The sequence below is a fragment of the Manacus vitellinus genome, unplaced genomic scaffold, assembly GCF_001715985.3.
Source record: "Manacus vitellinus isolate BGI_N305 unplaced genomic scaffold, ASM171598v3 scaffold_0_pilon, whole genome shotgun sequence".
NCBI classification, from domain to species: Eukaryota; Metazoa; Chordata; class Aves; order Passeriformes; family Pipridae; genus Manacus; species Manacus vitellinus.
The window spans coordinates 51,940,839-51,966,620 of record NW_021938789.1 but is presented as its reverse complement, the minus strand read 5'-3'; the positions used below and the strand labels follow the sequence as shown (position 1 = coordinate 51,966,620).

The 25,782-nt window shown below is 42.3% G+C and overlaps 1 protein-coding gene across 1 annotated transcript; it reads right to left on the bottom strand.

Moving 5' to 3' along the window:
• Nucleotides 1-8,652: 8,652 nt before the first annotated feature.
• On the bottom strand, nucleotides 8,653-22,308 carry GPAT3 (glycerol-3-phosphate acyltransferase 3). Its single transcript, XM_029959573.1, has 12 exons — nucleotides 22,222-22,308; nucleotides 21,478-21,550; nucleotides 15,420-15,690; nucleotides 14,852-14,926; nucleotides 14,272-14,361; nucleotides 13,981-14,074; nucleotides 13,468-13,583; nucleotides 12,259-12,314; nucleotides 11,696-11,781; nucleotides 11,134-11,262; nucleotides 10,628-10,707; nucleotides 8,653-9,803 (listed from the first exon to the last, which is right to left on the bottom strand). Exons 1-12 carry the CDS (start codon nucleotides 22,306-22,308, stop codon nucleotides 9,677-9,679), a joined length of 1,284 nt encoding a protein of 427 aa, XP_029815433.1. The 3' UTR covers nucleotides 8,653-9,676.
• Between the last annotated feature and the right edge of the window lie 3,474 nt (nucleotides 22,309-25,782).

The window sequence follows — 25,782 nt, the reverse complement described above, 5'->3', positions numbered from 1 at the left end:
CCATTTCTGTTTTTAATTCTTGACACACATACCTAGGAGATGTGAGAAGCCAAACATGGGAGTTCAACTGCTCCAAACACTGCTGACCCATATTTGCTGTTAACACTGAATTCTAAGCTAAGTCCTAACATTGGCATTTTTGACATTAAAAAAAGTCTTCCTATTTAAATACTGTACTTCTCTAACTTCAGAAACTGAAAACATTAGAATTGAAACTTTTAAAGTAAAAAAAGTGAGGAAAAAAATTGTTCCTTACTTCACAAGCAGCTATATGCTATGAAAAGCACCCTCTTCAGACAGTTTTGAAAACAGTGAGCAAACCCTTCTGCAAAAGTAACACAATACTCAATAGCATAATAGCCTCCCTGCAACAGTATCTTTAAAAGTTTATTTTACCTTTCTGCTAAGAGAATAGTGTGAAATATCCACTTTTATTTCAGGATGTACACATAAATCCACACAACTAGAAGGCTGTTCATGACATTGCAGTAAGGGAATTCTGTAAGCTGTAGCAAGGTTCGCTGGAATTGTCATCACATACCCATGAAAGACATTTCAGGGCTATCAAGGGCATTCTCTTGACAGCACTTCTCCTGTCGCATCCTGGCACGCATTTCTTCTGCTTTCTCTCTGGGTCACAACCAATCCAAATAGCAATTTTCTTAATAGCTGAGAGTTTTACTCCCTACAGCGTCCATTTTCTTAAAGGACCACAGTGACGTATACAAGCAACCTTACTCTTTATCTGTTACTGATCCATCTCTCTCTTTTTAAGCCTACAAGAAAAGATGGCCCATAAACAGCTGGAACACAGCAGCAGGCAAGAAGAGAAAGTCTGCCTTAATGATGGAAAATCCCAAAGACAGCAACAAGCCTGAAAAACTGGCAGAAGCAACATACCTTGCTGTGAGGAAGGAAGCCCCATGTAGAGGGGACTAAAATGCAATACCGCGCAAGGCTCAACAGTGGGCCCATTTACACAGATTCCATCCCTGCCCAATTTAATTAAGGTTGGTGATGTGGCAAGGCAAATAAAGCTATCTCAAGCAAAGATTAATCCAGCTGAAGGTCCCAAATCGTTAAGCCACTTCAGCTTTGCAAAGCTGGACAGTACTGGTTTAAGTAAGTAATTTTTATCTTTTTTAAAACAAGCCTGGACTTGGCTTGTTTCCTAAGCTGCATTTCTACAACACAAGTTTACTATGACTTAGCTTCTCTGTGAGAGAAGCTGGTATGAATTTCCACCAGGAGGAGCTAAATAGTCTTATTTGCTCCTAAAGTAAAGCCAGTAAAGGAGAGTAGTGGTATCCCTAAAGCAGCACACTTAGCAGCTCCTGGTGCTGCCATCAGCAAGGACCGTAAAACTCGAACCTCACGGAGAGCCTGTTAGAGAAGCAAAGTCTGAATGATAACAGTGATTTAAAGAAAGTAACAGCATGCCTCAATTTTGGCAGTTGGAGATGGCACTTATAGTGGTGATTAACTAAGACAGGCTGGTTAGTACTGGCAAGTGAGCACAGACATGCATCTCACCTTAATCTTTTCTCCACACTACATAGTAACATGACAGTGATGCCACTCTGGGTAAAAGTTAACCCTCAGACTTAGCTCCTAGAACAAACCTTAGCCCTTTTGCCAAACCACAGCAGCCCTCTCAGTGTGCTTTGGAAACCTCTGCGAATGCAGCAGTTAAGCACCCTGTTCAAATAAGTTAAGGACCAGAAATCAACATGTCTGCAGAAAATAGAAGTCCTAGTCCAGAGATAGCACTGATGATCAACTCCCTGTGACTTTTCTTGAAGAGCTAAATGAGTTCATGTGATTCCAAGGGAAGAAGAGACAAACACTCCTGCCAATCCTCAAGGTTTATTTTGAGCTCCTTTGAAACCCAGTAAATCCTGTTTCAATAAAACACTGGTGGAAATGGGAACGCAGGTGAATCCTGACCAGAACACATTCAGAATATTGAGGACAACATATCAAGCTCAAACACAAGCAAAGATTTTGCACCTCTGGTGCATGAAGACGTGGTCATAAGACTGCCCTCCATAGCTCCAATAGATACTGAGATCTACTAAGGATGCAGTTTGGCTCAAGGACTACATTTTCCAAACAGTAAGTTATTTCAAAAATCATAACTGCACTCCCTTCCCAGTCATGTCTTCTTTTTAATTCATGTGTTATCTGTAGTTTCACAGAGCTAGTTTGAGCCTGTGCTACTTCTGAACTTCATAAGATTGAAGACTTACATTTGGGCAGTACCTTTCGCAAGGTATCAGGGACAACTTCCAAAGACCTTTTGGCACCTGAAGATTAAGATAGAAGTTTTTTTTAAGCATCCCTAACAGCATCTAATTAATACCCACCAGGCACTTAACAACCCTAAAAGCCTAAATACCGTCCCTCACCACCCAACTCTTCCCCAAAACCTCAGACATGTTTAGTTTTTACCCTAAGCCAGGTCAGCTAAATAAACAGGTGGGTTTGGAACTTCCAGTTGGTCACTGGTTTCTTCATATGGCTAGCTTGGGGAGTGACTACCTCCTAAACATCATTATTCCTCTCCCTCCTTAACAGGTGGTGTCATTAACTGAACAGGACAAGAAAGAAATTTCTGCTGCTGACAAGCAATCACGCTTCTGAATTCCCATCCCCTTCCCTAAGCACGAACCAAGCATTAGGAGTCAAGTGCATGAGTAGAAGTTTGATTGCAATTGTTGGAAAGGATTAATCCCTGCCCAGGCTGCTGACTTCCACAGTGCAATAATTAAGTGGAACGGTTGCACAAGATGAAGCATGAGGAAGAAAATTAGAGTATGCCATGCGAGGGTTGTTTTGTGCTAGAGCTGTCCCCACATGCGTTTACACTCCATCACGCTCACTTTATGCAATGCTGTCAAGCATCTGGACTAATCCATTATCCCAGGATGAAGTGAGAAGAACACAGGGCCAATCTCATTGTTCTTCTACGTAACTAACTGCAGGAGACAGTGACTTGCTACTGTATGGGAATGGAGGCAGAAAGACAGAGCCCACAGGCAAGAAATGTGAGAAAAATGAAAGCTGGAAGTACACACAGACATCATTCTTCAGCGACAAAACTTGTGCCCTTCTTAAACATCAGGCATGAAATCGCACAGCCAGAGAACATTAAAAAAAATAAATAAATAAAAACTAGGTTACAACAAACATGTGGCAAAAAATATAGAAAGGTGGAAAGTCCTGATGAGCAAAGCATGCACAAAAACATGCTGCTGTCCAGAAAAGCTCTGACTCATGTTAAGTCACTTCAGAAGCAGAAAGTTTTGGCATGCCTAGCCTGACACAGGGCCCCAAACTGAGGTGGCAGTGCTCTGCTGACAGTGCCCTTTACTTGAAAACTCCAAGGAAGACTTAGTTGTAAAAGGTATGAGTCCCCCGCTCACATCCTAGCTCAGTGCCAATTCATTCCAAAAGTTCTCTTCACTATCCAAAGCAAGAACATTTCCACTATTTTGTGGAAAGAAAAGGTTGCAAGTTATACCCCAGCCAATTCATTGCACAAGGATGTAACTTAGGGGAAAAAAACCAAACCACAAAACCCAATAAATCTTCATGCAGTCATCAGCTGATAGACAAGGCTGGCTTAAGCACTGAGACAGGATGTGTATTCCAGGTACAGCTAAAAACCTCACTCCTGAGATCCACTCCTCATTCTGGATGGATGCCCCATTCCTGGAAGCGTTCAAGGTCAGGTTAGATCAAGTTCTGAGGAACATGGCCTAGGGGAAGGTGTCCCTGCACATGGCAGGGGGGTTGGAAATAGATGATCTTTAAGGTGTTTTCCAACCCAAACCATTCTATGATTCTTTAACAACTGACTTGACTGCAGTAAAATGAACCAAGTTACACTGGTGGAACAGTGTCAAGCCATCACATGACAGAGCAACTTACAGAAGTTAAGGGTTATTAATCTCTCATGCTCTCTCTGAAATTAAAATCCCTACAAATTAGGTCTCTAAGACACGCTGTGTGCACAGAACATTATCTGGTGTATGAGAAAAAACTGGGTACATTCAAGCCTGTGAATTGTACACTACCATAGCATAAGGTCACAACATAGCCACTGCCACTGATGGAAGCACTGGAAATGTCCTGGAATTCAGTGAGGCCAGGTCCAGCTAGGCAGTCCTTCCCACCACAGAGATGCACAAACTGCAACCTGGCCACCTCTAGCTGACTTTCCACTCCTGTGCTATGCCTGGTCTACAGAAAAGAGGTAGGAGCTGGCAGGGATTTTTCTGTGCCTCCTCACCAAGCTGCAGGGCAGCTCTGCTGAAGCTCAGATATGGACAAACCCATACCTTCCTGCCCCAAAGGTGGACAGCAGTACCAGTCCACAAGATGGAAAACCAAGCCACATACTTTCCCATCCCATGCTATTTAACAGAAGTATCAGCCTTACCCATGGCATTATCATGTCTGTCTTGTATTTAAAAACAATATCATTTTTCATATTAGCCCAAGGGTAAGAGGTCACACAAACCATTATAGAGCCTAAAAGCCAGATATTAATTTTAAAACACTGTAACAGCTTTGTGCTCTGCCAAAAAAAAAAATAAAAAAATCACCATTTCAGATGATGTCTTACAGGCACTGGCTTCTCAGTAAAAGGAATTTACCTTTTCATTATTATTTACTGACTGTGCTTGTATTTCATTTGTATGGATTTTATCCAGTGAACCGGTGGAAAAGACAGCAGCCTCAGAAAAATTTAATAAAAAGATGGAGACAGTGAACAATCATTGAAGTCTGTATCTTGACTCTTGAGGTCATATTTCTGCTTCTTTTATTATGTTCATTTCAGGGAAACAAAAAGCATTTCAGGGAAACAAAAAACTCCTGAATGGGAACAAATCAGAGCTGCTAATGGCACTGCTACATTCTTCAGGAGCAGCAGTGCCCAAAAACACATCTGGGACAAAACCAAAGAATTCACCCTCACTGTTAAGCTTGAGCAGCCAGTTTGTGACATAAATAAATATTAAAAATCCCCAAGACTTTTTAGCAGCTTTCTAGTCCAACTGCACATACTCTCACATGGCTGAGTCAAGATCTGTGTTTTGCAGCACACACTGGCCTCTCAGAGGGCTGTACTGGGACCAGTACTGTTCCACTTCAATGACAGAGGGAGTAAGTGCACCCTCAGCAAATTTGCAGATGACACCAAGCTGAGCAGTACAGCTGGCACACCTGGAGGACAGGGATGTCATCCACAGGGACCTGGACAAGCTCAAGAAGTGGGCCTAGGGAGATTTTGTTGTGGTCTTTCAGTATTTATAGTGGGCTTATAAGAAAGATAGGGACAGAGTTTTTAAATAGAGTGCTCAGTGACGGGACAAGGGGTAATGGTTTTAAAGTAAAAGCTAAAGTCAGATTGGATGTAAGGATGCAATTTTTTACAGTGAGGGTAGTGAAACACTGAAACAGGTTGCTCTGACAGGGGGTAGGTGCCCAATCCCTGGAAACATTTGAAGTCAGGCTGGACAGGGCTCTGAAGAACCTGATCTATTTGAAGATCATTCTCTGCTCATTGCAGTGGGGTTGGACTAGATAACCTCTAAAGGTCCCTTGCAACCCAACCATTCTATAGTAACACTACATTATACCACAACAATTAGAGCTTGCAGTCTAAGCTGAGGCACAATTGCATATAAAATCAGGCTTCATTAGTGCCTGTAGTGATAGATTCCTTTATCCAACAGCTACATAATACCCAACATCCACACCGAAGAAAAAAACCAGAACTAGGGACCTAGGAACCTCCTTCAAGAGTATTAGTACTAATATCTTGGAGAAGGCTTCAACAGCCAAGGTCTGCTTTGATCTTAGTTGTGTCTCTTTAGGGTTTTCTTTTCTCCTTTCCTTAAATATCTCAGTACTGTTTAAAATCCTTTCAATTCCTCAAGCAAGAACTTGCATATTGAATAATATCAGGATTGACCAATTCTTTAGAAGTACTAGTTAAAACAAGGAAGAACAAGAATATATCACATTTGCCAAGTCTGATATTTGAAGTCCTCTACAAGTTATATCAGACAAATATTGGGGAAAGTGAGGAAAGACCTAAATCTTAACTAGAAACCTTTTATCTGTCTGTTCAGTAATGGAGACGACAAGGATGTTTTTAAGTACCTTAAATCCCAGGGTAAGACCTAATTTAGGTTTGGCCCAGGAGCTTCCAGAGTCTACACTGAGGTTTTCGTAACAAGTTTTCAAGGATTCTCAACTTGAGGTTTCTTTTCACTGGCTTCCTTCATGTCAACTATGAGTTGTATATAATAACAGCCTGCATACATTTCATGTATTAGAGACAGAGCAACTTACCAGGATACAAACAGAATCTTTAGCTATACCCACTGTGCTCAAGGAAATAACACATAGATTTCAGCAACAGGAAAATAATATTTGAATTGGATTCCATCATCACCTTTAAAACCAACTAGCTGGTTGTTTGGTTTTTTTCCCCAAGGCCAGTAAGGTTCTTTTTGAGCTGGAAAGAGGCCAGCCCTTCTCTAAATCTAAACAAAAATACGTACTTGGGTCCTAGAATAAGAATCAATGCTCTATGTGCCCAGCACTAGAAACTAAGACTTCAAGTTCAACCACTGGATTTCTTGAGCTGTCTCTACTGATCCCACTCAAAACAGCTGCAACATTTCCCAGATCTGTCAAGGGGAAAAGGAAAAACACGTACAAAAAGCTTTCCAAAGGCAGCAGAGAGCGGCCTAGCTGGCACCGAGTCAAGTCACAACTTCTATGCACTGGCCTCCTTCTATTAGTCATTGTGGTATACATCGGTGCCCTATAAAAACATTTCTCCAAAGTTAATAAAACCACCCAAGGAATGTGGATCTCATGTCTGTAACAAATCTGGGATATGGTCCAGAACCATCTATTAGTAGTCACCACTGCCTACACAGCCTCCTTGAACACTTTTTCAGAGCTATATGGGAAGTCTAGGGATACAACACCAAACACCTATCAAGAGTCAAAGAACACACAAAAGGTCTTGCTTAGTAAAGATGTAAAGGTTCAAGAAACCTCCTCAGCTTATTCATTCACCTACATCTTCTCCACTCAATTAAGAACTGACTGGATGATGCCTTTCCTCATGGCCAGTGCCACTCATACAGCTCATCTACACATTTCCTTGATAAATTCTCTCAAAAATAAGTCGGACTTTGTTAAAAATTAGTTCAGTGGAGGCTATTTGTAATGAATCACAGAACTCCATTTGGCTTGTCAGACAACATTTCATTACAGTGACACTGTACTACCTTATCATCCTTCAACTTTACTGGACTTTTTGCCTTAAAATTCGGTTTTGCCCTAAGTGAGAAGCAAACTGCAGTCTTTGGCACTTTTCCCAAAGCTCACAATCCTGTTGCTGTAAACATGTGCACCTGACAGAGCACCCTAGTGAGCACAACCAAGATTTCCTAAAACCACTGCAGTTCAGTTACTGATGATCAACTCCAAAAGCAGAGGGCCCATAAAACTGACCGTGAAGGTTCTCTTAGGAATCACACATTTAAACCTTCATCAAAACAGTTCTTGTTCCACCTACAGAGAAATATATCACAATCTATACCTTAAAAGAAATATTTAAAATATATACACACATCAATATTTATACATAATAGATTTTTAAATGTGTCACCTAAACTGTATTTTATATGTGTATGCACAGGTGCACATGCAGGCATGTTTTTAAAAAGGTAAGGTGTCCTTACAAAGCTTCCTATTTTGAGTGCAATCCAGGAAAGCTCAAGCTCACAGCAATATCCATAAATTATGACAAACACATTCATCAGCCCAAAACTTGCAGGATCACTTCATCTTAATAGTAATAACATAACTCAGTTCACAGTTGAGCTAGGTCCACATTAAGCAAAAGACTTTTGCTGTGTCTCACTTGTCTTACCACTCCAACCCTTTTAATATAAACAGCTTCCTTCTTAAAGGCCTGCCATGCTAAACCTGAAAAAACTTCTCTGAAAACCCCTTCCCTGGTGTTTTCTCCCAAGGTCACATACCTCCAACAGGCTTCACAAGCAGATTTCCAAGACACAGATATGCTGCATGTCCATATAATATTCAATGAATAAATATATTTGTCCTTGTGTAAGTGCACGAACTGAGAGATAATGAAAAGCAGATCAGGAAACCCTTTTTTTGGAAACTATGTTCTAACATTTTTAAATTCTGATTTGTAGAACAGCAACATATTTTTCCAGCATTACATTTAAATTCTCTTTGCCACAGGAAAAAGTCACTTAAAAATGAACTCTTAAATTTAGAAGCTAATAGTTTTCCAGTTAATTATATATTCATTAGTTGAGTCTCCCTGTTATGGCTTCATGCTGTAATTTCAAGTTCAGTCTGTATGAGGAGTCACTCCTGCTTCGAAAAGAAAGGATAAACACCAAGCCATAGAGTCCAAGGAGAGGGAAAATAGGAAAAAAAGTCAGGTTAGAAATCAGGTAGAGCTCAACTACAACTGATCCTTTATGTCAGCGACTGAAGTTTCCATAACTCTAACGTTAAGTTCTCAAGAAGTATAACTGTTTTAATTACATACACTTAGAGAACAGTATAAATGCCACACAGACCCATTAGAAATATAGAATTTATTTTTCATTACATTCAGACAGCAATATGTTGCATATTTGGACATGCCGCATCTTGTATCATAGGTGACTTACAGAGTCTATGTTTATAGTTGTGGTAGCTATTGCTAGCCCAGAAAACACAAAATGTGGTTTTGGAGTGGTTCTCTTGAGAACTTTAAGCCACCAGCAGCAATTTTTGCAGAAGGGTTCTCTTGAAAATCCACTTCATAAAAATTCATTATCCAACTGTTTCCTGTCTCTTACCTTTACAGTTTCAGAGCTCAAGAAAGCAATTTCAACAATAGCAGTAGGCAGGGAGATTAAGGACTTGCCCCCTTATCTTCCCTCAGGTAGCAGTTCTCAGTAAAGGTGATACCATGTTGTAAGGCCATCAAATTCCTCATGGGCCATGAACTGTGCTTTTGGCAGGGCAGCTCCTTTCCCATCCTTTAGGGTCTCTGCAGCCCTTGCTTCCATTCCCTCCTTGCACATCCAGGTGCAAGCTAACCCAAGAGTGAATCTTACAGTTCTGACAATATCCTAAAACATGTTATTTTAAAAAAACCTACAACAAGAACTCAGTGAACCACTGGGGAAAAAAAAGACAACATTTTGTTATGTTTAAACCTTCAGTGTACCATAAACAAGAGGTATCTTCACAACCAGTTTTCCTGACAGCATCTGTTCAGTGTATTTCCCTTCATCCTTACAAACTCAGAAAAACTGGGGTGCTATTTTCCTTGTGTCTCTTAAACTCTGCTGGCATTCAGCTCAGGAATACCAGGAGCTGCAGTGCATCACCACATAAAGATGGGGAGGGGTAGGAGAGTGAGAAGAGTGAATGAGGAGGAATACAGAGACACTGTCCTTGGCAGGCTCTGCACCAGCCATACAGAGAATATGCATACACGTCATGAAGGGTTTTATTGTTGTCTTGCTGTATTTTTTGTCCTTTTTTTTAATTAAAAAACATTATTCCTGCTAAGGCTGGTTGTGCAAAGTTAACTTTCAAGAACCACCATTCAGTCTGACTCTGTTCCTGCAGACAGGCTTCCTATGGATCCATTTCTCACTAGCATCCTGCTGTAGTTTTTCTGCTGTTCTTCTCTGAAAGTATCTTTGACTTTCGCTCGTTTCAGACCTCCATCCCTGAAATAGAGCAAGAGGGAAAAGTAACCCATCAGGACTGTTATGACTATTGTTATCAAACTATGCATTACATTAACTGTAGAGTCTAAATCTAAAATATTATTATTAAAGGATTTTCTTTAGAACTTCTATAACATCCAAGTTTAAGCATGTTTATTAAAACCTTTACCTTAAGCCACAACTTGCATGAAGTCCAAATCTTGAGTCTAGCTCACTAAAGCAGCCTACTCAGTTGGTAACAGGCTGTACCTACAATAGAAATTGTTGGCAATCTGGGATGTTGCTTCCCTAGCCTGTAGGGGAAGTCAATCTTGTGCAACACCATAGTTGTCTCTTGCCTTAACATCATTCAGAGGGCCAGCTGGGCCTCACAGTTGAATCTATTTGCCCACTCTTTTCATCAAAATCTTGCTCTCAAATTTGTTTCATATGAGATCTAGGCATTGTACTGCCACTTACTGAAGTAGGACATGAGAAAGTCAGAGCAGAAAGCCTCAAGCCCCATTTTTTGTTCAGGCTTGACAAGTAACTTCACTTCTGCTGCTTAATCACAGCAGAAGTCTCGACATGAGGAACAACTGTGAATGGGTTGCTTCAAAAGCATCAAGCCTTCAGGTGAAAATCATTCCATGTTACACACTCCAAAGACTTTGTGCATCTTTATTTTTACTTTCACATACGTGCATGTGGATTTACTCCTTTGCTTTCTCCAGAGTGCAATAAAGTGATGTCGAATGTTATCTGTCACAAAGCTAAGGGTGGAAGCACCTCTCAATCAAACTAACAGAAAGTCCATGAAGTCTAACAAGGATGGCATTACTCACCAGGGAAGTTCAGTCAGTCCTCCTTGGCGAGCAATGGCTGATCTCACTCTGTTGGCAAAGTGAACAGCATCTTCATCCTCCTTCAAGGGTCATAAATTCAACATAATCAAAGCAGAAAGAAGCGAATTGAAACAGGCTTTAATAACATTTTTATCTGCTGCCTCATCAAATTAGCTCACTGCCAAATGATTTGTCCCTTATCATGCCAACATCACAATCTGATGTCCCCTTGTGGTAATAATTTAATTCATTTTTCCTCTAAAGTGTTGAAACTAGGAGAAATTGCATCCAGCAGGATGCAACATTGACACTATTGTGATGGTACCAAGCTGCATCAGGAAAAGCTAAGTCCAGTCATACATCAGTCAACACTGACAAAAATCCAATACAAAACTCTGATATGGGGGCATGGGGTAGGTAGAGGTTTTGGGGAAAAAGAGTAAAAAGACCCTTGCAGACACAGTCAAGTTCTTAAATAGCAATTAGTCAGCCAGATGCTAGATTACCTCTCTAACCATTGGTGGCAAGTACCACACGTTGCAAACGATGGCCCAGCTTGTCATTATTCGCAGCAGGTAGCTCACAATGTTGTATTTGCTGCTGTTCCAGAATGCATCTCCAAACTGAGGATCATACTGCAAAGGATCACAAAAAACAAATCATAAAACCCCTTCCCCACAGACCATCACAGCCTCCCGGATCTGTGATTACATGACAGAACCAGCAGCAGACATCACCCATTTGCCTGAACAGCCAAAACAGTCTAAGTCTGCTGCAAGCAGCACACTTCTCTTCCCTTCAGCACTGGGAGGGACTGGCTGGATCTCCCTCCCTTTCAGCCTTCTGGAGGAAGAAGCTGATCCCATCAGGGACTACCAGCCAGGTTCCATAGGCCAAAGGACTTCACTTTCATTTTAGCCACTTTTACTCCAGGAGTTATCCACAGCACACAGCCAGTTGCCAGAGCTACTGTGCCTTCAACAGCAGCTGTACTGAGACAGCTTCCTGCCACCCAGACAAAAACAGATCCCAAACTTTGAAATTTAGCAGCCAGTTTTTTCCACTTACTTTGATTGCAACAGGATAGATCGTTCCTCCTATTTCAAAGCTCCCCTTTTTGAACATCATCACAGATGTATTGTTTATGCAGGTGCCTGTCCAGAAGATAAAGTCATTGCTCCACACAGCCTACCACATTTCAGTAGCAACACTGTATCAACATACAGGTCCTGCCCATAAAGGCCTGCATTTGCTCCTCAGGGAGTGTAACTTAAGCATCTCTCCCCTCCTTACTTTTATCCTTTGCCTTGTGACTGACTCCCTGAATAAAGCCCAAATGCATGTGAGACAAAAAGCACAATGCTGAATTTAAGTCTGTAGGACAGTGAATTGATATTCACAGGGCAAAATAAACAATCTTCCCATTCTTCTGCCTAGAGCTTCTGCCAGGAGAACCAACAGCCAGAGACAGTATTGTGTTGTCTCCACATAATCTCATATGAAAGATGAAAAATAGGAATGCCCTAACCAAGTTTATGGCAAGGGTGAAGATACAATTGAGCAGCAGAAGCCATGGAAAGAGAACAGGGATGACATCTACTTTGAATGGAGATAAGTAGTTCAGCTCTTACCTTCTGGAAAAATTAAAATTGGAAGCTTGCTTTTATCTGCCACATGTTCCCTGAGTCTGTAAAAGCAGAAGGAAAGCTTAAAAGACAATTCCTTTCCAGTCTTCTTTCCCCAGGCAGGTGCATTAAAAATATCTTTACATATTATGTATTTGTTTGAAAGCAAAGGCTTTTACTAGACACTAATTTGTACTTGCTTTTCTGTTTATAAGAACACTGAAGCTTTGTGCAAGCCACCCCTTAGGCCCATGGTGCATTACACTGAGGCAACATCCTGTTTTCCTTCCTCTATATTATTTTATTAATGACTGTCAGGAAAGCCAACAAATGTATGCCATTAAGTCAGTCCAACTAACTCTGATCAACTCAACCTTCAAGAAATTACCCACGTAAGAAAAAAAAAATTGTGCAGTGGTCCATCCAGGTTCTGCTTACTTAACAGCAGATTTCATAAGAAGTGGGTTCCTAAATGCCTACAGATCACACTATTTGAATAACACTTGGATAACTTGGCAAAGCTGTCCTGCTGTGCAGAGGCAAATAAGAGGTGGTAAAGTTGTTAACCTGTCAAAATTAACTTAAAAGTTCTTCAAAAATTAGGAAGAATTTCTATCCCTGTACTACTGTGTCCACAGGTATGCCTTTGGTGACATTCTGCAGAAAACCACTTTTTGTAAGCAGCTCATTCTTATAACTAGACACATTCTGCCCCTCACCCAAACAAGTGAAGCTTGGTATTTCCAGTGGCTCACAATTTCAAATGAAATTGAGAGTTTATATCACAGAAAGCCTGTTTTATGATCAGTATTTCTCTTCAACAGAAAATCCCAAAATTTAAATATCTTCCCATCCTTTTAAAATGTATATCTGAATTCACCAGACGTTAGTTATTATGCTGATGGCTACCCAACTGAGATGTTTTGTGACAGTCCGCTATTCAGACCTTACCAGAACTTTTGGGCTCATCCATGTTACCCTGTATAAATTTTTCAAGCCTTCGTGGGTGACCTTGGCACCTGACATTTTGACCAGTCTACTGCACCAAAGCCCACACAAACAAGCTTATTCAGGTCATTCTGAGTGATCCAGTTTCCTGCATACCACCCCTGGAACTCACTCCAAAAACCCCTCGTCTGGGTCTTTGATTGTCCAGTGACTCTCCAGGGAGTCTGGCACCGGCAGGTAGCAGAGACACACCATCCCACGCCTCACCTTTTCATCACTAGATGGCGATCCTTGATCTCGGAGCGTTCGAACCAGACGTGAGGACAGGCCTTGACCGTGGCTCGCTGAATGACTCCCATCAGCCCACCATGAACCTGGCCAACCTGCAAGCCCAGCAAGGCACATCAGCATCTAAGACACTTGAAAAGCAGAACCTCCTCTTCTCCATCCCTCTTAAAAAAAACCCCAAATGCACTGGAGACTGCAAACCATGATCGAGCAGCAACCACAAAACTGTTAAACTGCATTCACTTGAGAGGACCTAGGTGCACACAGGGAAGTGTATCCCAAGTAGTTCACCAGATGAAGAGCCTAGCACTGACACTGCCAGGACAACTTCACCAGCATGTAAATTGTAGACCAACTTCAACACTAGTGCTCAAGTAGATATCTCTAAACCATGAAAGTTTAATACTGAAGTCCACAACCAATACCCCACAATCTTTCCCTCTCATGGTCCCTCCTCTCCCTCTGCTGTGGTCATAATGGATCTGCTCATACCATTGCATAGCATCCATCATTTGTCAGAATGATTGCATCTATCGGTGATGTGTGGTTGGCAACACAAATTCCTCCTTTCTTAGGTCTGTTTTCCCTGCAAGTACATATTTTTTTGGTTAGACTACTAGTGCACTGAGCATCACATTACACACACAACAGTTCCATAAAGCTGCCAGGTGATTCAGCATCTAGTGTGACATTAACTTGCAGGTAAAAAAAGAGCAGCCCCCGTTTCAAATGGGATGCTCACACACACAGAAGTATACACACACTTCTGCTATTGTCACTCACTTGTTATGATAATGGATGGTACCAGACAGAGCTCTGACGAGGATGCGGGAGCACGTGAGGTGGACCAATTCACTCAGGTAGTTTTTCACACTGAAAGAAATCACAGATATTTGGAGCATCCTGGAAAGCAGCTAGACACACATACAATATTCTCCAGCCTACTCAACACAACTCAGGATTGAAATTTTCCTGGTGTTCTGGAGCACAGAGGGATATTCCCAGTTCTACCACTCACTTGTTATTGCAGCTCAGCCAAGATATGTCATACTCTTGGTGTCACTTATCTAGGCAAGGCTGTAATCTCCTTACTGGATGTTTTCCACCCCAACACCATTACCTCTGCTACAACACTCCCTTTGAGTCTCTCCTGAGAGCGTGAGAAGCCCTTTAGAGATCTCAGTGCCAAGCCTGGCAAGAAGCCAACCTCAGCCCGAAATCAAAATGCCACTAAAAGCAAGGTCACAAATTTGTGGTTCAAGTGGACTATCAGTAGTCTGTTTGTAAAATCTGTCCACTCCCCATCTTCAGTTGTTTGCACTGATGCAACTTGGCAAGTTCATCCTTTACATGCAGTACCTACCTGCTGTTTGGCAGCTGGCCTACCAATGTTGTTCCCACAATCATTGACGAAATCCCAATGGCAGCGAGGGTAATGCTACACATAACATAGATATTAAATCAAAATAAGTATTTTATTCATTGTAACAACACTTTCTCGCTACAAAATAGAAGGGGATTGCAGAAATTCAATTATTCCTCAGATATCCAACTTATACAGTTCGCTAACTCAGCAATCCCCTGACCTGTTGCTCAAAATCATGGTCTAGCAAAGGCAGCAGATTCAGATACAGATAAGGGAGCTTTACAGCTCACCCACCCTATACTTATACTGCCAATACACATGAGTGTGGAGAAGAATTCCAGGGAAAGATGATCACTTAGCCCTAATCTACTCTCCACAGTGAATGGCAAGATAAAAGTATTCCGAATGGCAACTTAACCATTAAAAGGAGTCTTTAAGCAGGTTAATCTTCTGTATCTGCCAATGCTGCCTTTCGACTAAAAGAAGCTGAGATGACATTTACCAAGAAAACACAAATTAATGCATTCCCAGGTTTGCCAAAATCCATCAGCACCCCCGAGCTTACCGTAGGGGCAGCAGGAAGCAGTACCGCACTACAACCCCAATGACCCACACAATAGTCAGCCTCAGGCTGATGTAACGGAAGTTGACATTAGTCCTCGTCAGGAGATTCCAGGAGAGCAGCTCTTCTGAGGAAAACCTCTGGGTGACTGCATCATCCACAATAGCCTCAAATCCTTTTCTACAGAAGTAGAAGATGTCAGAGAATTCGTAATTCACTTCATTCAGACGTGCAATTTCTTCCTCCATAGACGTTTCAATTCTTTCAATGATACCTTGGGAAGGAAATGGTAACCACATGAGGAAATAATTCTGTGAATTAACAGTCAATTCTCCGAATCACTTGTCACTCTGCATTACCCAAGGAGATAAACTGACTTTCAGAACCCCTCCTATGAAAGCAAGATCAGCTGGGTAGTTGAACACACCATACTCTTCAGTAGGCCAGTTCCAGCTCCCCTTCCTCACATCTACTCCTTGAGCAGAAAATACATCAAATTCTGTTGCCTACTGAACATGAAGCAAGAAGACTTAACCCTTTCCCACCATCTAACATGCTCTCAACTCTGCAACTTTATCCAAGACAATTTTATGCTTTCAGAAGAAACCAGGTAAGACCTTGTCCTTTACATTCCCTTCTGTGCTCTGTATATTTGTACGCATTTATTCTTCTCAATGGAGGCTTTCCTGTTCCCTAAGCCCATCTTATATTGTGGTGTCCCTCAGCCACATTCAGCTGAAATGTGTTCTGCTGTTACTTGCCAAAGCCCCAGACCACAACACTGTGCATGGACCAGCTTTGAACCAAATGCACCTTCCTCCCTTCACAGCACAAGTCTTTCCTGTAAGTAACCACACAGTTTTTTTATTTTAGTTAAAATCAAACAAAGAAACATATCAAACAAAGTCATGCCTAGAGGTGCCTTACTATAATTTACTTCAGTTGTGTTTCAGTTGAACTCTGACCACATAATGCCTGGCAAAAGACGAGAAACCTGGACAGTTCAGAATTGCAGTAGCAATAAGAAATATTCCCTCTTCTCTTCCCCTCTTTTCACTTTTTATACTTATGGTCTGATAACCTCCAATTTCTCACTAGGGCTTTTAAAGGTAAGGACAAATTGTGTAAGCTAAATAAAAAGATCAAGTAACTGCTTTCTGGTAAGCAAGTCTGGCTCCAGAAACTGATGACTGAAGAAATTTAGAGTAACAGTTCACCAGAACAACCATCCCCTGAGACACTCAACTTGGATTACAGAGGTCCAAGTTCAGGTTGCCACTCTGTCAGACATCCTCTGACAGACAAATTGCATAATCCTTGTGCTTCCATATTGAGATAAAAAAGGGAAAGGACGTAGCACCAACTTCTTCGAGCTACTAAGAACTTTCCACATTGTATAAAGTGTTTTTTGTAGGAAATCTGCATCCCAATGAAGTCTTGCCAGCAGAAAAACTCTGAACATATTTGCTGTGCAAATCACACACAAGATTTAAATTACAAGTGATATGGAAAATCTTCGTACTGCACTGTAGCATACATATGGGATAACATAGGAAGCTCCAAGATGCAAGGCCCACTAATTACTGAGGAAAATGCTAAAGAACAACATCTATGAGATGTCACACTGAAACAAAACCTATTAGCACCTTCAGCTTTGAACCTTTGTCTTCCAATTCCACCACACCACCTCACCGCACCATCCTATCACAAGCCTACAAATATAAATCATTAATATGGCACACCAAAATGGCACACCACATGCCCTTCAGGATCTAAATTATACAAGCATGCATCACATCAAACATTCGCCAGAATAAACTACGCTTGTGTTGTATTTTAAACCCAAATCAGAGCTCTAGTTTGTGGTTCAATTTTTCTCTCAGTCAGTCCCTTAAACCTCTAAACTTTGAAACATCCAGGACAGTAGGCAAATCAGTCCAACCTGTCTGCTCCACACTGCTGGAGACAGGTCATAGGCAAGAAACCAGGGGAACTCTCCAGCACCCATCACACCAGTATCACTCTTCTCTCCAGATGCCAGAACTAGGAACATCCAGACTCTGGTTCAGCACCTGTTAAGCATCTGGCTCACCTGGCTACAACTTCTTGGCTGAAACCAGCCCAGGGTTCAAGATTATCTGCTGGCAAGCTGAGAGAGCACAGCTGTACTGTCTTGCCTCATCAGCCTGCACTGTCCTTGTCACATGACACCTCCATGCACCAGCCCTGGGACAAGCTACTCCAAGCCAGGATCTCAGCAGCACACCAAGGTATTATGAACAGAATGGTAACACATGCTGCTCTGGTCATGTACTTAGCCATCTTGTAATCAGAAGGAACATTTAATGGCCTTTAATCCTTGGCCATGGGCAGAGTTGAGTTTGCCAAAGACAGCACTACACAGGAGAACAGCCAACATCACTCTCAACCAAACAAAAAGCCATAGCAACAGCTTTACTCAGGGTTGCTGCACAAGCTCCAAGCCTTCAAGCTCACATACTCTAGGTCACCTGATTATACCAGGCTTAAATTTGACACTGTCTACTTACACAGTAAGTATACACTACACAGTGAGTAGATGCTACTAACATTATTTGCTTAAACTTTTCTTTTATTGGATGTAATTTTCAAAACTGACTTAATAGCATTTTTGTCTTTTTTAAACCCACCAGCTTGAAGACAACACAGCCAACACCCACACAGAGCTGAGAGCTGGTTATTCAGCTGCAATGAGATAGACATCAAGCCTCCAGCTACCTGCTCAGCCAAGAGCTACCACTGGCTCCAGCACAAACATGCTGCCGTCTAACGTAGAGGCACCCTGAGGTGACAGCACCAGGTAACTGCCCAAAGCAACTATGTTTCTCCCTGGACGATTCCTTATCACAGCACCAGTGCAGGGGCAGTGGCTGCCACTTCTGCCAAGAGATGTGAAATACACTGAGTTTGGTACTGCAGAGGAAGGTGGTGTCTCCTCAGTTGAGCTCACTCGTTTTGTCTTTTTTTTTTTTTTTTATTCACGGACACAATTTTAAGGTGTTTGGGAAGAACATTTTTGCTCTGCCTGCAAACAGGAAAACTTGCCCTTGCACATGCATCTGCAATGCTCCCTCCTACCCTGACCCAACTCAGTGATGACTGGATAGTCAGGAAAGATGGAAAAGGTGATACACACTCCCTTACAACACTTAACATGCACATGCGTACACACAAACATTTACCTTTACCCTGTTTTATCAACTACTCTGTAACTCATTATCAGCAGGAATTTCTCCTCCCTCAGTAAATATTGTGTAATGCAATTGGGCCTCTCTGCCTGCTCGTGTTTTGTCACCTCAGGGGATGCCAACTTATATAATGCACTGTTAGATCTACACCTGCCCTGACCCTCCAGCACTTTCATCCACATACAGGAATCCAGTCTCCTAATTACAAGTCAGTTATTCCTACGCTTAAAATACTCCCAAGAGCAATACACAGAGCACGGCTTGGTACAGCAGGCTTCATATCTCCCTTGCTTCCCACATCTTCTCAACAAGTAACAGTTAAGACTAGCTTCCTGCAGAAAGAGCCACCTACAGTGGGGAAAGGTTTTAATCTTTTATTTCAGATATAAAAAGGACATTAAAAAGTGGTGCTTCAGGCCACCATTGCAATTCTGTATCCCCATACATAAGACCACCTGAACACAGCCCTCATGCAATCATCTGTATGAATTATCTCAGACCATTTTTACTATCAATGATGCTGCTCCAGATAGTGGAGCACATTCAATTTAGTCCAGGTTCTGAACCATGGCACATATTAACACTATACACCCCTCAGTCATGCACAAGACAAACAGCTATTTGGAGTTTTTTGGAAAGATAGCTCATTGATATATCTACTAATGGGACCTCTCCCTTTACATTTCTTTTCTAAAGAAGAAATAATTACGTGTGAGAATGACCAGATGTCTAGGAAGACAAAATCTCCTACTGCACAACTGAAGCAGAACAGCTGGATCTCTTGCCCTTTCACTGACCCATGGCATGATGGGGCACTATCAGCATTACAAGAAGAAAACGGGTATCTTGCTGCATCACTGACAGCCTGTGAAGCACATAACAGGGCACTGACATTATTTGGAAGGACCTTGCCTTCCCCTGCCATCCCCCAGAAATACCCCACAACTGTCAGGACACTGGTGAGTGAAATAGGATGTACTTTTCCTCAGCCACTTTAAAGTCAGCAATTAAATAAGACAAGTTTTAAGCTGTTTTAAGAGCTGCTGGGCAGTATCTCCAGTTTATTATTACAGGTGCTGACACTTGCATCTGCTACCATCGAAGCCTGTTTCATGCCTGGCCTGCAGATAGTAAGATACCAGTGTTTACAGTATTGATAAGGATACTCCTCTGGAGATGAAACACACACAACCAGTTCAGCAATTCAGACCCCATTACTGCCTCGTGTTTGCATGAGCTAATTCCTAGAATCAGGTAACAACTGACTAGTCTACTAACTGGCAAGCTGGGCCTGTTTCCAGCTGTGCTGCCTAATGAGGGAACACATAGAAAATGCTGCCAAAGGCTGTCAAAACCAAGCAAATGATTAGCAATACTGAGGCATTCAGGAACCAGGAGAAAACCAATGGCAGACCACAATGCCTTTTGAGCCTTCTCCTGTTTCCTAGGCAAACTCAGACTGCTCTCACAGCTCCAAAGTCTTACAGCCAACTCTGACCTACTACAGCCTACCAACTGACCTACTACAACTCACACAGACTATGGGTTAAGACATAGTAAAAAAAACAATTTCAAAATTAGGCTAAAGGAAGAATTATGAAGCAATTTTTCAGCTGTCTTTCTACAGACAAGGAGTGTAAAAAGTTTGACAAACACTGATATAAACTCCAAGGGGCAAAAGGCCAATAGAAGCAGACTGAAAAAGGGGAATGAGTATAACACCACACACTTTAATCTGGCAGCCCTACAACAAGAAAGCACTGAGCTTGGAAAAGAAAAGTACTGTCCAATAAACATTCAGATCTCCTCAGAGAATATTTTCAGTGTACTCTGATGCTGTTAGGACTGAGATAGCTGGCCAGCAACCCTGCAGAAAGTGACTTAAAGAGATTTAAAGATAAAAATCAACCTTATATTTAAAATTTAAAACTTCCATCAAGTTTGAGGATGGTCTCCATCTTACGCTTTACTTTGTTTTGTTAAACTTAATGTTATTTCATACACTTCACTTCCTCATCCCCTGTTTTTCAACCATTCAGTACAAGCCAGTAAAAACAGCATTTCATCCTGCAGGAACAGCAGCATTGCAAAACAATTAGATGTATCAGAGTGCTGGTTTTAGCGGGGGTAGAGTTAATTTTCTTCATGGTGGCTGGTATGGAGCTGCATTTTGGATTTGTGCTGAACACAGTAATTATAATACAGAGATGTTTTTGTTATTGCTGAGCAGGGCTTACACAGAGCCAAGGCCTTTTCTTTTCGTACTGTTACACTGCTGAAGATGTTGGAGGTGCATGGAAGGTTGGGAAGAGACACAGCCGGGACAGGTGACCCCAACTGACCAAAGGGATATTCCATACCATATGGCATCATGCTCAGTATATAAAGTGGAAGGAAAAAAAGAGGAAAGAAGGGACATTTGCAGTGATGGCGTTTGTCTTCCCAAGTACCTGTTAAGTGCCATAGGGCCCTGCTCTCCTGGAAGTAGCTGAACACCTGCCTGCCTGTGGGAAACAGTGAATTAATTCTTTGTTTTGCTTTGCTTGTATGTGCAGCTTTTGCTTTCCCTATTAAACTGCCTTTATCTCAACCCACAAGTGCTCTACCTCTTACCCTTCTGGTTCTCTCCCCAGTCCCACTGGAGAGGGAGTGAGCGAGAGGCTGCTTTGAGCTTGGAGGCTGGCTGGGGTGAAACCACAACAGTCAGTGTGTACCCACCCCACCTCTTTTCCAGTTCTCTCATGCACACATCTAACTAATTCATTTGCAAAAGACTCAGTACTCTGATTTTAGAACATCAGTCTTATTAATTTGACTTGACCCCAGGCTCTCACCATTAGCAGCAGGAGTCTTTGATATCTGTGGCTGTGGCTTTTCGGCTCCTTTTTCTATCCGTATAGTGGCCCACTGTCAAACAGAAAGAAAACATTAATTTCACAAATGCTGTATTCACTCAAGGAAGAAAAGTCACCTAAAAAAAAAAAAGCAACAGTTAATCAAAGACAGGTTGTTATTTTCAAAGAATATCTACACCAGGTAATCATCACCCATCTTTCTCAGATGTGTTCACAAACCCAAACCCATACACAGTTCCTATGAAGAAACAAAGAAAGAAAAAAGCAAACAAACAAAAAACACCAGAAGCCCCCCTCCAACACTCATTGCTAGTCAGTACTTCCCAATTGTGCTTGTCAGTCTTCAGAGAGCCACCTCAGAGCTTTGGTGCCAGTTCAGACACAGCCACCGAGAGCCTGAAAGGCCTCTGTCAGCCTTGCTACTTGCACACCAGCCAGCAAATCCAGGCTGCATGGGAAGCTCCAGGAGCTGAGCTAGACAACACCCCTTGAGCACACAGCACAGAATGTTCACAGAGCTGACAGACACATCACAACTTAGCCAGAGTAGTTTCACCATACTGAAGAAAAAGAAAGTCCTAACTGGGTTAAGTCAAACTAAGACCTGCACACAGCTAATTCCACTAAATACCAAGACAACATTTGCAGTCACAGGAAGCTTCATTTAAATGCAGTCCAGGACAAAAAAGGACCGCACCCAAGATTTTTCCAAGCTGAACAAACCAAAAATTCTATTGGACTCTGAAACTGCTCATTTCTTGGCATTTTCAAAGGATCTTCAAGTTCATCTAGTTCAAAGTCCCCTGCCATGGGCAGGGACACCTTCCACTAGACCAGGTTGCTCAGAGCCTCATCCAGCCTCGTCTTGAACACCTCCAAGGACTGGGCATCCACAACTTTTCTGGGCGACCTGTGCCATGGCCTCACTACCCTCACAGTAGAGATTTTCTTCCTCATAACTAATCTAAACCTACCCTCTTTCAGCTTAAGGCCATCCCCCCTTGTTCTATCACTGCATGCCCATGTGAAAAGTCCCTCTCCAATCTTCTTGTAAGCCCCCTTTACATACTGGAAGATGCCATAAGGTCTCCCCAGAGCCACCTGTTCTCCAGGCTGAACAGCCCCAACTCTCTCAGCTCTCATTTTAGAGCTCTGAGCAGCAGAGGAACAGGCCAAATCCCCAGCTCCATTGATACAGCTGCAGAGAGCCCCTTCTCCTGCCCTTGGGAGGGGCTGCCAGCTCACTGGGGTTAACCTGCTCTTTTCCAGCAGGTGGGCTGAGAGAATGAGATTGCAATAGGTGATAAAGTAAGCTCTGCTCTCCAATGAGTGTCAAAGCTTCCCAGCTGCTGTGATTCCTGCAAAACCCCCTGGCAGAACCACACCAGAATTAGGAGACTTCCTCTCATTTCCAGTCCCGGTGAGGCTGGAGCCAGTTTAACCTGTTCTCAGGGCAAAAGACTCTCTTGACCTTCATCTGACTCAGTTCCACGGAGTGCTTTTATTACACCCTGCTATCTCAGCTTCATTTTTACTGAGTTAACAATTACACCCCCATTTCCACCCCAAAGCATGTGATGTCAGAGTAGCCCTTCTTGCCTGGATCCTTCCTTTCCCTACACGGCAGCTTTGCTAAGGGATGGAAAGCTCAGCCAATGAGGGCTGACTCTGTGGCTCCCCACTATGCACATTAATTCCTCCTCCACAGGACTTCATACTATTTCTAGGAATATAATAGGCATATTCAAGACTGACAGGGGATCTGGGAGAAATGAGCTCATAGGAGAAGATCAGATCCTGTTCAAACCTTAACAACTTAAGCAGCATACTTTTTTAACAGCATACCGGTGATGCTCACTGGTCTGCACAGGAAGGACCCAGACCAAAGATAAACCATGCATTTTCCACCTCTCCGCTCTAACCAAGCCGTTCCCTTTTGGAAGGTCAGCATCCTGACTCATGGCATTATCTCCACCACACAGCTTCCCAGTACGAGCCAGTACTGCTTCATGTATCAAGTCTTGCTGAATCACAACCTACCCTACCAATAGTCATTTGTTTGCTCAGTTCTGCTGCTGCTAAGGCAATAGCTCTTCCAAGAACTCAGTACTTTCTGGCTACACAATATCCTCAGCAGTGTTATGACCATAAAAGTTCTGGGAGATACCAAATTAAAATACTGTTCGGGGAAGAAACTATTCACAATACTGTCATTTATACATTTCTCCTATGAAACAGGTTTGGGGGTACAGGAAGACCAGCACACACAGTCATTCTCTGACCAAGTTTGAACCACTGAATTCAATGAATTAAAATCTCCACAAACAGGTAAGTCATTTATCACATAGAAGAGAAAGAGCATACTTGGCTAAAGGTCTCAGCCAAACACACTAGCAGAAAAAATAATTTTTCATCTTTCAAATTCTCTCAGAGGGGTAATCAAAACCTGGAAGAACATTTTCTGCTTGGTGTTTAGACATGTAACAGTCCCCCCACAAAGCTTTTGCTACAGAAAACCTGCAGTTATGGGTTCATGCTAAACAGTGTCAAAAAGGACACAGGTTATTGAGACACACCTTTGTAATGCTCAAAAGCTTGCAACATCCTACTGTACTGCAGTATCCTTTGTCATTTTGCTATGCAAAGGAGGCAGTGGACTCTTCCCAAAGCAGACAAATTGCAGGCTCATGTAACTCAAGTCAGTTTCTACTGCACAGATATGTTTATCAACCCTACTAAGAAAAGTACATTCCTTCTTCCTAAATCATCTAATCTTAGCTCCACAGGTTCATCTAACTCCAGAAAGGTGCAGCAGCCCACCCTGGTGGGGGGAAGGAGGGAACAGTGGCAGAGAGAGACTAGAGCAGATAGCTCCCTTTGCCCTCTACCCATGCTTTCCCAGGAGTTGGGAGCGCTGCCCCAGGCTTGACACCAGCGTGGCATCTTGTACAAAGGTTGAGCAGAGCGTTCCAGGGAACAGCTGACTTGTGCTCCACTAGTCAATAGCTGAGGCAGTTTTATGTTCCGTGCCAGGTCTCCCACGTGATTTAAGTACACATAATAAAACAGGCAAGGATGAGACCAGCTCCCCCTCTTTGCCAGGAGCCTTTGGGCATTCAAGGATCCACATCTACCAGATGCTACAGCAAACAAGCTTTAAGTCCTCTCTGTCAGCTTTCTTCTTCCCTCAATCCATCATATTTCCAGAAAATATGCATGTTCCAGCAACCAAGCAGCAAGACATTTTTACTTAACCTTAACTTACCGTCTAATTCTTCCACTTATTCTCAGGCACCCAAAATAACGGCACTATCATCAAAGCCAAAATCTGAACTTTGATCAAGTGAAAAGAGTGTTTATATCCAGGTTGAAAAACAAAAGAGACACCACATGCAGCAGTGTGAGTAATTTCCCTTCCTTCCTGCAAACTAAGGATATGTACCATCCATCGCTGTTTCAGCTGGTTCCTATGCTAGAGGACAACTTTATGCTACAAAGAGTGATCACAATGTGAGCTGATCCATCCTACAGAGGGGAAAATACTGTGTTTGTGTATTAGAGATCAAAAAGCATGAAACAATTACAAGCCATAGCCTCCATTCCACTCAGGAAATGAGCAAAAAAGCAGACTGGCAGGTCTTCTGGATCTATCAGTAACATTGACACAAATCTAGGCAGCTTCTCCCAGCTTGTGAGCTGGCGCTGAGCAGGTAGTTTCAAATACTTGGTGCAGACCTAAGTTTTTAGTAGGGATTCTTGAAGACGCTTTTTGGAATGAGTATAAAACACCAGGCTCCTGAGCAGATTAAGAACAGTTCTGCAGCTGGGGCTACCCACAGAACTACAAATGTAGTTAGAAAGCAGCATGATCGCATAACTACAAACATCACCACAAGTCTGATTTTGAAATTTTAGTATTCCAACTGCTCACAACAAGGTAGCTTGGATGTTCTAATCACACAAGGCAGAATCTGAAGATACCACACTTCACTAGGTAAGGAAAACACCAACTTTTCCCTAAAAAGGCCTCCCTCCTCATCCCCTTAGGAAAGGCCTTTAATTTATCAACACCTTAAAAAAAAAAAAAAGAAGAACCAACAATAACAAAACCAATTTCACATATACATCACTGAGCAACTGCCACACATACAGGACTTATGCAGTGCTTAGAGAAAGATACAGTCAGACTTCAGAGTCAAAAATCACACATTATTTACAGGAGATGTGAAAAACCCTTCCTAACTGCAGATAAGACAGTCGCCAAATAGACAACTACCTTCAAAG

What these genes read in the sequence shown, in the direction of transcription:
- GPAT3 (XM_029959573.1), bottom strand. Translation starts at nt 22,308, where the DNA reads ATGGCAGGGGACTTTGAACTAGATGAACTTGAAGATCCTTTGAAAATG. An exon ending in GGCCAGCTGCCAAACAGCAG is followed by an intron (nt 14,362 to 14,851) that starts GTAGGTACTGCA and finishes GATTTCTTTCAG; the next exon opens with TGTGAAAAACTACCTGAGTG. An exon ending in ATGATGGATGCTATGCAATG is followed by an intron (nt 13,584 to 13,980) that starts GTATGAGCAGAT and finishes CTGGGCTTGCAG; the next exon opens with GTTGGCCAGGTTCATGGTGG.